This window comes from Pezoporus occidentalis, unplaced genomic scaffold (assembly GCF_034315485.1).
Source record: "Pezoporus occidentalis ecotype Australia unplaced genomic scaffold, CSIRO_AGI_Poc_V1 ctg117, whole genome shotgun sequence".
Lineage (NCBI taxonomy): Eukaryota > Metazoa > Chordata > Aves > Psittaciformes > Psittacidae > Pezoporus > Pezoporus occidentalis.
Window position 1 is genome coordinate 2166492 of NW_026912961.1, and position 12029 is coordinate 2178520.

The 12029-nt window shown below is 37.8% G+C and overlaps 1 protein-coding gene across 4 annotated transcripts in view; it reads left to right on the forward strand.

The window, feature by feature from the left end:
• The window catches only part of FRMD3 (FERM domain containing 3), a 136458-nt gene that overhangs the window by 51681 nt on the left and 72748 nt on the right, over positions 1–12029 (forward strand). For all 4 annotated transcript variants that reach the window (XM_062640675.1, XM_062640692.1, XM_062640722.1 and 1 more), the window contains exon 2: positions 8734–8838. In XM_062640675.1, the coding sequence (XP_062496659.1) occupies positions 8734–8838 (105 nt within the window). The remainder of the gene's footprint in view (positions 1–8733; positions 8839–12029) is intronic.

The following is a 12029-nucleotide window of genomic DNA, read 5'->3' on the forward strand; positions in this document are numbered from 1 at the left end:
TTCTTCCAAGTCACCCTTCTCTGCTGTGGTCATACTTTCCCACTTGGTGAGGAAACAAGGGTGTGGCTGTACCTGCATGACTCTTACCATGGCTGGGGTCAATACATTCAGCTGGGTCCTGAAATGTACCTGTGAAGGGGCATTTTTGGCCCTCCCCAGCTGGTTGTTTTCCTGAGAGCACCTAACTGAGCTGTATCACACCATTCTCTCTTCTGTCTGTGCTTCGGGAAGTGTCTTGTTTGACTAGAAGTAGTTTTGGTCTGTTTCTTTTTTAAAATACATTTTTTTTTTCTATAAAAAGGGCACACTGGTGTGGATCTGGTAGAAAAGGTATAGCTAAAGAATGGTACTTGGAGCACAATATGGGGGAGATCTCATTTTCTGGGTCTGCTGAACCCACCAAGAAGATTCAGTATTGCATGGGGCCAAGGGAGGATTGTTGACCACCACTTGTACTAGGGGACATCTGCTTTTGCTAAATGCGCTATGTCCATGTGTAGATGGCCTGTTTTAGCCATATCCAAGTTAGGTTTGGTGTTGAGGATTAGAGAGATAAAGCAGAGTTAACTTTGCTAAACAATGCTGAATATTGAATAAAATAGATTTGTTGACAGAAGCACTTAGTTCCTTTTAAGAAATCAATAGTGCCTCTGATAGCATCATAAATGCTGAGCTAATGGAGGCTGTTACCAGAAGTGAGCAGTTAATGCTGCAAGCCTTCTGTGAGGCCATCACTTCAGGAACATAAAACCTAAATGGCTAAGTGTTGCCCATTTGCAGAGGGACACAAAACTATGATAAGCCCTGTAAATGAATGTTGCATTTGTGGTTTCTTCAGTGCCTGTCTGGCTGGTGATGACTTCTGAGAACTGCAGTATGTGAGCTATAAATATTTCTTTTTGTCATTTATAATTTACTCATGGGTCAGAATAATTTACTTCCACAATAGCACTGAGGTTGAGAACTGATTGTGTAAAAGCTGTTAACTTGTGCTCACTTCTGCTGTCCAGGTTTTACTATGTAGTAGAATACAATTTTAATTTTTCATATGATTTTGCATATATGATAATTTCCATTGCATGGGGCTGGCATTGTATAATTTTTCTGTGGTCTGATTATTTCTTTTTCCCCTTCATCTTTTATTATTTGACCACTATCATCCTACAATAACCTTTAATTCAGGAGAGGGCAAAAATATGCTGTTGTATGAAGGCAAGTGTCTATCTGTTGCAAATAAGTAGTGCAAAACTAGAGAAAACCAAGCAACCTTGAATAACCCAATTCATTTCCCATCCAAGGTGGCACACGAAAGAAACCATCTTTGACAAATATATTTTTGATGTCACTACAGCAGATATTTCTGGGTGAATTTTCATTGCCCTGTACATTTTGTTATGCAGTTTCATTTAAGATTAATAGAGCTTCCACAGCTGCATTCACACATACAGCCTTGAAATTGCTCTCCACTTTTTTTTCTTCTCAGTATATTCTTCACCTTTTTTTCCCCTTTGCTTCCTCCTTTTATCTTTGAGATGTATTTGTATATTTGTTGCCCAAATTAAATGGTAGAATGAGGTTGCGAAGGTGGGTTTTTTAAATTTGTTTGGTTTTGTTTGTTTTTTTTTTAAAGTTAGTTCTATTAATACATAGAACATGGGGCTCAACTGATAATTTAGGGCTCTGAAATTTGAGTTTAAAGACTGATATGAAGTGTTCTTGTGGGCAAAGAGTATCACTACAGATGTCTACATTTCATATAAAACAAAATGGACATTAATTCTCTATGCCTGCACTCATGTATTCACATATTTTCTCCTCACACCGAAAAAAGTCTTTCCTACTTCAAATGAAGGTAAAATAAGGTGGTAGTTCAAATCTGCAGTTTTACTCCTCTTCGTTTTGAATGAGTTGGTGGTGTTGGAAGAGGACTGTTGTGGGTAGGTAAATGCCAATTGCTTTACTGCAATGTCATATTTTTGTGGTTTTCATTAAAAATTATAAGCGCTTTTTTTTTCCTTTGTTCAGGTTTGTAGAGATACAATTAATTCCTCACTGTAAACAAAAGAAAAATCTCTGATAAATAATTTGCTTCTAAACTAAAATCTGCCAAAAAAAAAAAACAAGCTGGGTTTTTATCAGCACAAGTTTGTTGTCTTTTTCTGTTTTACAACTTCAACAACAACAAAAAAGTGAATTACAGCTGGCCCTTCTTACAACTGATAATATTTTCCAGTTGAATGCTGTATAATAGACTTCCAGTGTATTTTCAAGTAGCTTAAAATATTGACGGGTCCTGGTTATGACCAGGAAGGAAATCCTTTTAAAAAGTTATAGCATTGTAGTTGAGGAATGAAGCAGGCATATTTTTAATTGGTCTTTATATTTTGAAAACTTTGTGTAATGTCCAGCTCCTGTAAAATATTTACAGAAGGATGTTCGTATCACTGTTTCCAAAGATGGAGCAAAAAAGGCAAAGAGATTGCATATCTGTTTTGTGAGTAGTTACTGTCACTTGTAACTTCCATGAAGCTAAAAATCCAAACAGCCGTAAGAAATTGCTGAGGGTGTTGGAGGTTGTCAGAGTAAAGGGCTAGCTCAATGTTGCCAGGTTGGAGCTGAGCCTGTTCCACCTCGGTGCCTTCGATTGCTGCAGAATGAGGATTCTGTTCTTGATGTTGCTGTTTGAACAAGGCTTAAAAATTCATCTGGAAGATACCACAAAATTTGGACATGCCAGGTTGCCTTCCTCCTCTGTGCCCTCAGCTCTCCTCCCTGTTCAGCTCTGAAGGATTGGTATTACATCAGCCTGATTCCTGTAGGATGTGCCTCAGTCTGATGGTGGTACTGAGTGAACTTTTTTGCTGTGTCACTGAAAACAATTTAAAATGTAATGACAGCTGCCGCAAAATGGACATGAGAATTGCTCCCAGATGTCCTTTTGCAGCCACACTTACGTGTATGAGAGCAGGCCCAGATACTGAACTGTAGAGTAATTGTCGATGAAATGAAAGATGTGTGCCTATTGGGATTCAAGGTATTTCTTTCATGAAAAGCCTAAAAGTATGCTCTCACAACTGGAGGAGGATGTTTGAAGAGAAGTCAGAAATGTGAGAGATGGCAGTCAAGGAGGCAGTTTAGCTCTGTAAATCTCTGTTGCTTTTTATAATTTTTGTCAAGCATTGTCAACAGAACTGTACTGTTTCAGTCTTCAATGGGTAAAGCTGCTTTTTGAATAATGTTTTTGCCTTAGAGAAACTTCTTGGTTTTGTCCATTTTTCTGACCTGGTTAGATTTCATGCTATGCTGTATTATGATTATTCTGGAATTCATGTATTTAACTTCTTTACGTCTGTAGAGCTTCAAAATATGTTGCATACTAAACAAAATAATCATGCAGAATCAGACATTACTCTTGGCTTTCCGAGAACTTGAACTTTCAATTTATTTAAACAGAAATATTGTAATTGCGGGTTTAATTTACTTCGTTTTTTTTTTGTTGTTGTTGTTTTTTTTCCTTGAGTGGACTTACATTTAAGTAAGCACTTAAAAGTACGTCAGCAGCTTTACAAAGGGGGTCACTGTTGGGAACTGTTCCCACAAGTAAAGACACTTGTGGGATGAAGATTGAAATCCCTGGTACAGATAAACACTGTGTTTATGACTCTGCACTGCTTCTTAGTAATGTCGGTGGCTTCCTAACAGAGATAAGCACAGCTGGCAGAACTTCAGTGGTTAGATAACAGAGCAGAAGCACTGTTTAATCTGCTTGACTCTTGCTCTTGTGACGTTCAGATAAATAGACATAGAACACAGTGAAGCAAATGAAAATAAGGAAGATGTTTCACCGAATGCATGTTCTTAAACTGCTATAAATGGCTTTCTTCTTACTTTCAGAATTGTGAAGCGGTCACAAATGTTTCATGGTGTCATTCTTTGTCATCTGAGAACAGTAAAATTGGCAGAACAAGATACATTCTTTCTTGCTTTTTTAGCTTGCACATAAAAACTAGGAATAAAAAAAGAAAAGAAATCCCCAACACAAGCATGAAATTGGGATATTGTGTTAGACCGAAACTGCTCAGGAGCCATGGAGATTATTGTTTGTATTATTTTCTGCATAACAGAGGAGTTACCAAGGAATTTGGTTACTCAGTCATAAATTTGCAGAGTTGCAGTAGCAGAAGCTGTAGTCATCGAGTAGTGAAAATTAAGCATCTCTATAGTGTCTTTACTTGGTTCCTAGAGCTAAGGCAGAAACTTAGATTGTCTTGTCAGTTTGTGAGTGACGGACCCTGTATGATCACAATTTCATGTTCTGTTGAAGTGGAGAATGTCCCTTGTTTTGCTTAATCCTTTTGCAACAGCTGCTAGTTGAATTGAATACATGCTTGTTTCAGTAGAAAATAATACTTTTGAACCAGCTTAAAAAGCAGAGTTTAATAATTGTTTGCAAGCTGACCTTCTGTGTTCAGGGATTCTGTCATTCGCATGGCATTATATCCCTTGAATGTGTGTTGGGGTTTCTTGTGGGATTTTACTGGTATTAAGGTCAGATATTCAAATGCAGTCTCAGGAAAAACATACCCATCTTGTCTGTGCAAATTCATATGAGCAAATCTGAGAGTTGTTTCTCAAATTATTTCTGTGAATCTCCAAAAGTCATTTTTATATGATCATGTGGAATTATAGGATATTGTTTAAGGACCTTTTAAAAAACACTTTTCATAGAATATGGGTTACAAAAATCTGGCTAGTTGAATTGGATATTCTTTGTTTTAAATCATTGTATTGTCTACGATCTTGGACATTTGGTTGTGTCACTTTAGTGATTCTTTCTGCCCGGGTTGGTCTTTTTCACTTGAGCATATTTGATGACTATTCCATGAACTGTGGTATAATTATCAAAGATTTCAGCTATGAAGATTTAAAAAAATCTGACTTGATTTTTGTTCTCAGATTCCTGTGATCTGTTCCTGATTTTTTCAGTAGTGTTTCAGATAATGGTGCTTTTTATGATGTAATTTTCTCATGTTCTGCAAACATGCTGAAATATAACAGAAAATTATTGGTCTGAATTGCTGCTGAATACTTCATTGGGATTCAGCAGGATTTGGGGTTTGGTTATTTTGTTTTTTTGTTGTTGTTTGAGGTTTTGTTTGGTTTGGATTTTTTTTTTTTTTTTTTTTCCCCTTGAAGGATCACTTATTATATGACAACTGTCTGGAATTTCAGGCAATGTTTTATATTCATTATTCTGTGACCTAAATTCATTCCCGTGCTCTGTTGTGGCTGACTGGCAGTTCCGAATTCAATTTATCCATATTCTTTCAGAAATGAGACTAGGCTATAGATTTGATACATTCTTTTGTATCATAATATGTAATAACTATATCAAAGAATGGAGGAGACAAGAAAGATCATCAGATTCTAAAGCTCAGGAGAATTCAGAGCATTGTTAGAGAAATGCAGAATATAGTTATGGATGCTGTTTACAGAAAACAAAATTAACAACACTGTCTATCCTTTTTGCCACACTATCTATTATAAATTCATACTTGAGGTGTTCTATGCCATATCACATATTTTTTCTCTGTGTATCAGTTATGATCTGAATTTTTTTCATATTTCAGTTATTTCAAAAGCATAATAATGCAACATTTACAATAGTATTTCTTACCAGAACACTCCTTACATTATGTATGTGCCTATTTAGCCACTTTTGAACATCTTGAATCTTTTTAAGTATCTGGTAATGAATCATGCGAAACATGAAGCCTGACTAAGGGGCAGTATTAACTGAAGTGTATACTAACCAAGGGTCAGGTTATTAAACTAGTCTCTTTTATGTATCTGTGGAGGGCTTAAGGTTTCCTAGAGCATGAATTTAGCTCAGAGGCTTTTGTTCATTTGCTTTTTTTTCTGTTTGGTTCATTTCTATCATCTTATCTTTCAAGCAAGGAAACCAGGGCATCATGTAAATTTAGAAAGGGAGTGTTGTTACTGGATTGGAAAACACTCTACATGCCCTAGCCTTTTACCAGATTCCTCAAGAACTCAAAAAAAATTTTGTGATTATTTAGGTGGGTGAAGCAAAGGGCTTTTTAAATGAACTGTTTAGAATGTGAGCCTATAGAAGTTAGTTCATTAACTGGCTGTTTTTCCAGGAACACCCTCTAATATTGTCAGATGAAAATACAACTAGTCTGGTTTCCTCATATCCAGTGTTTTAAAAATTGTATTTCTTTTGTACACTCTTGTCAGTAATACCTGTGTTCATGTTTGACTGTACCTGAGTCACCTAATAGCTGTTGTTCCCCAGTTCTGCTTAGTTCATTGTAAATTCATCTTAAAACTGTGTGCAGCTTGAATTTCACATCTGAGTTCAATTTTCTTCCAACTGCCTTTGTACTGAAACATCACTGTGCAATTTTAACTTAATATTTTGATGGCCTTGCTTATCTCATAGTCACAAAAGTTTGCAGACACTTCTAAGATTTTAAGCTAGAAAATACATTATCGAGATGTATATGTGTAGTTGTAGACTTTTTTATGTCAGTCACATGGTGAGTGGCAGTTTTCTTTCCTTACTTTTCAGTCTTTGATACGAGCTCTGCTTTTTGGGGAAAGTTCTCTCTATGCTGTCACAAGCATGCCCATACTTGTACTGGGTGCAGTATAAAAAATGTCAGTGAATGTGTTAATCACTCTTAACAGCAAAGAAGTTGTTTTTTAAATGTTATGAAGCTGGAAAAAAAACAACTGCAGACAGAAAACTGTTGCAGCTATATCACGTGGAAAAACGCAGCAATGCAGGTCGCAAAGCATAAGGTTGAGTGAGCATGCATAGAAAACAGACAAATCGGGTTAACATCTTTTGATACTGGCTGTTTAAAAATAGAAAAAAGTACAGAAATACTGTGGTATAGACAAGGCAGTGATACCCTCCAGGCAAATAGCAGCATATGGGAGAGTAAAGGACACAGACTGAAGGGTAAATACATAGGAGGCAGAAGGTGGACGAAGAAGGGAGTGATGGAAGTAGGTGGCTTACACAGCAGGAAGAGAAGCAGAGTCCCCCTTGTCTAGGAAAAAGAAATACGTAGAGAAATTAGCAACTCCCTCGAGGCTGGAATTGAATTCAGGAGAGAACATCCATATGGTAGGGACTGGGTTGGTTGCAGGAGCCCCAGTGTACTGGAAGTGCCATGCAGCTCTCTTGTCAGTACCATAACTGAAGGTGCTTTTTATTTAGTTAGTCTTTCCTTAAGTAATGGGATTGAACAAATAAGTAACACTATCCATGTCAGAATTCCTTATTAATTGTAAAGATAAGAAAATAGAGCAGTAGTTCACAGACTGTGTTCTTTTCTAACACTCTAGTCTTGAAGTGTGTCTCATTTTTAATGTGGGAAGCAGTAGGTCTCAGTGGACAGTGGTGTTCTTGAGGCCCTCTTGCTTCCTCTGTCCTTTAGAGAATGACCTTGGATGGATCACAGCACTGTTTTTGCCTCAGCTGCTCCTAGGTGAAATGGAGATGGTAACAGTGTCCAATTTTGTATACTACGTTGAGAAATGCAGGAGATACCTGTTCGTTTCTGCCCAGCTCTTCTGTTTATGGCTAAAATTGCCTGTTAGATTCTGAAAGAAAGGTTAATTAAGTCATAGCATCAAAGTTTTCAGGGAGTCATTTTGAGGAACAATTAAGTATTTTTTTTTTATATAATGTGATTGCATACTCTCTGTAGTTTCTATATGGTAGTCATAAAAGAGCAAAGTTCAAGTTGTTTTATGTCAGCAAAGGGTAGAGGCTTGCAAACTCGCTGCACGGTCCACAGCAGAGGTGTCTCAGTGTAGGACCTGGGTGACAAAGGAAACGAAATGCAGAAACCTGACGCTGCAATGTAGTGAAGTACCTTTGTCTGCTTAAAGTGGACTGGTTTAGGTGAATAGCTTTGGCCCAGTGTTAATACTCAGGTACATCTCAAATTAGGGGAAAAAAAAAAAAAGTCACAGTGGATGGACCAGTAGAAATATGAAAATTCCTGTGGGTTCTCCACATCAGGCAGTAGACTAAGGAGAAATGAAACATAGTATTGGGATTCAAGAAAGCAGAAATAAAGAATGAGATTGTTAACAGAACATCATGTGTACGGTAATTTTCCATAAGGCTGTAGCTACCCAGTGAAATGAAAAGATCTCTTTTAGTCATTTGAGCATCTCTTTCTTGTACTGTAATGCTGTCTGGGAATTAAGGATCAGCCCCCTTTTTCTGTGGGCATTGCATAAAGATCTGGTAAGATACTCACTGCCGAAGCTGCTTGCAAACTTGGGGGATAAAAAAAAAACACATATAGCTTTGAAATTCCATATGTAAGTGGGTGTCTATTTGTTACGCCATTATAACATCAGGTGGAAGTGTGGTTCTTAGTAATATATTGGATGTTATGAATATGTAGCTATTAAAGTAGCATGAGTTTTCCTGGGACAGGAGTAGTGATAGTGTTTTTCTGAACGAATCAATTTGTGAATGTGCAGGGTGTATATTGATCACTAATCTCCTGCATCTTTTAGATGAGATAAATGCTCAAAACCTTATTCTCATCTGAGTAACAACAAATTTCATGTGCCATTTTCCTTGATACTTGTTACATTTTTTTAAATATTTATAGGCAGCAAGGTCAGAGTACTCAGACTACTAAATCAATTCTTTTTCTTTTTTTTTTTTTTTAACAGAGGGAAACTAAAGGTCAGTTTCTCATAGATCACATCTGCAACTATTACAACTTGCTGGAAAAAGACTATTTTGGCATTCGGTATGTTGACCCTGAGAAGCAAAGGGTATGTATATCAACTCTGACTACATTTGCTTGTAAGTAATGCTAACTTGATCGATTTTTTTTTTTTTTTAAAACTTTCTTCTTTTTAAACTTTTTTTTTTTTCCAATTAGCAGGGAAGTTCTAATGCAAAGTTACATATCTCTGAGGATTTATACTGTAGCCATAATCCATAGAGCTTCCTAAGGTGACATTATTAAATTAATTTTCTCCTCAGTTCATGTATTTAGCTTCAGGTGAATTGATATATTCTGGTTAGTGTGCTTCCTCTGGGCACGGAAGATTGAAAAGATCTATAGGCATGACTGAGCAGTGGCACATAGTAGCTCTAGGCTCTGCACTGGAATTTGGGATTTCTTTTTTTCTGTAGAGTATGCTTCTTGGGAAACGTAGGCAGTAATTCTGTTGATTTTAACAGCCAAAAGCAGTGATTCTAGTCCACTTTTCTTGGTTTTAAGATCATGAATTAGGAAATGAGGTATAAGAGAAATTTCTTTATACAGATTTAAATGCTGTGGATGATGAAGAAATCATGATTTTGAATTGATGAGTTAGGTGGTGGCTCTTCCCACAGTTTTGTATTTTAGCAGTTGTGAGCTTAGCTGTCTGAAATTCATATTAAGTAAAAATCCCAAACACAAGATTACAGAGGAGTAGTTGTTAGGTATGTGTTTATAGAGATAAGCTGTAGCAAGTATAAGATGTAACGGGCTTGCTGAAGGAACATCACATAATTGTCGCCACTGTGGAATTCTTGCTCCTCCCACCAAGGAAAAAGGGAGAGCCATTTCCTGCAGTATATTCTTATGGATTGGATAGATGTATTACAAAACAGGAACAGTAGTTCAGTGAAGATCTGTAGGTGGAATTCACCAAGAGCTTCTTTCTAAAGTTAAATCTGGTAATTTGACTGAGGATAATTGCTTTGAAGGGAAGTGATAATACATTCCAAAACAGTTCAACAGGGTGTGTGACAATATACTTCAGTGCCCTCTATGCAAATAAAGAGATGGAACAATGAATAATCATAGAATCGTAGAATGGTTAGGGTGGGAAAGGACCTTAAGATCATCTAATTTGCCCTTATTGACGCCATGTTGTTTGTCAGCAGCTGCGTTGTTGTTTTTCATGTGCCTTAGCATGCCTTCTGGGAGGATCTGCTCCAAGATTTTGCCAGGCACAGAGATGAGACTGACTGGTCTGTAATTCCCTGAGTTTTCCATATTCCCCTTCTTGAAAATGGGACTTATATTTCCCTTTTTCCAGTCGTTGGGGACTTCACCTGACTGCCATGATCTTTCAAATATGATGGCCAGTGGCTTAGCAACTTTATTCACCAGCACCTTGAGGACCTGCGGATGGATTTCATCAGGTCCCATGGACTTGTGTACGTTCAGGTTCTTAAGATGATCTTGAGCCTGATTGTCTCCTACAGTGGGCCCAAGGTCTCCATTCTCACAGTCCCTGTGTCTGCCTTCCAAGACTTGGGTGGTGTGGTCAGAGCACTTGCTGGTGAAGACTGAAGCAAAGAACTCATTAAGAACCTCAGCCTTCTCCAAATCCAGGGTAGCCGGTTCTCAAGATAGCTTCCGGAGAGAGCCCACATTGTCCCTAGTCTGTCTTGTTAGCGACATACCTATAGAAGCCTTTCCTGTTATCTCTGACACCCCTGGCCAGACTCAGTTCTAACTGGGCCTTAGATTTCCTGACCTGATCCCTAGCTTCCTGGACAATGTCCCTGTATACCTCCCACGCTGCCTCTCCTCACTTTCAACTTATGTAAGTTTCTTTTTTCCTTCTCGGTTTCCTCAGGAGCTCCTTATCCATCCAAGGAGGTCTCCTGGCCCTCCTGCTGCACTTCCTTCTGGTTGGGATGCAACACTCCTGAGCTTGGAGCAGGTGATCCTTGAATCAGCATTCTTTAGCCTCTGGCCCTCTAGGGCTTCATCCCATGGAACCTTACTAAGCAGGTTTCTGAAGAGGCCAAAGTCTGCTGTCTTGAAGTCCAGGGCAGTGAGCTTGCTGTGTGCCCTTCTGCTGCCCTCAGGATCTCGAACTTGACCATCTCATGGTTGCTAAAGCCAAGGCTGCCCTGGAGCATCACATTCCTCACCAGCTCCTCCTTTTGGTGAGCACGAGGTTAAGCATGGCACCTCTCCTTGTCAGCTCCTCTATCACTTGCAAGAGGAAGTTGTCTTCCACACAATTGAGGAACCTCATGGATTGCTTGTGCTGGAATAAAATTAATATTGCCTGGTCTGGTTTTGGCAATAAGCCATCAGCATGATGTGGCTGTGACAAAAGACAACACTTTGTTTGCCCTTTCTTAGGATTGTATTTTTAAGAAAGTTTTAATATCATTAAACCCTAATGAGACCTCAGCTATTCTGATCTAGATGTCTGTATTTAAGAAAGATAGTTTAACTGAATTGGGAGAAGAAGTATTAGAAAGATAAAGAGAATGGAGGGCTTGTTTTTGAGACGATATTAAGAAGGGCATAATACATCTAGTACAGCAAAGCAGAGGATAAGAGGATATGATCCTACATGCATCAGAGTGTAAAGCAGAAAGAATAAAATTTAAGCAAGAGAAGTGGTTTCTTAATTAAGCCAATGAAAGCTGCAGTGTCTGGAGCATCTATAATGGAGGCAATGGGGCAAAATTTTTGCCTGGATTATTAAAGAATTTTAAAAGACATCTCTCTAATTTTATGGAAGGGGTTTATATTAAACACTGACAGGACTAGGCACCATCTTCTGAAGTTTCAAAAAATATAGCATAACTATTTTCATAAGAGTTATTGATTCTGATGTAGGCAGCATACAGTTAATGTTGCTTTGCCCATTTTCTTGGAATTGTTGAAAGTCTTTTGCTGTTTATATTTCACTGCATGATGTCTGTCTTTGCACAGAAAGGGCTATGTGGTTCCAAATGGAAGTGCCAAGATCATGCATTTAATTCTGGCTTTTACTGAATTATTCTTGATTGGCTGTTTGAATAGTTAAGCTGTATGACATAATAGTATGTTATTATATAGTGTACACACGTGTACATATATATATACATATAAATATTTTGCAAATTACTCCTGCTGACATTTATTCTACCAGTGATACTTGCCTCCCCTTTTTTTTATATGTAATTTCTTGTGTGAAGGTTGCAGAGTTGCTCCAAAAGCTAATTTGCAGTCCTT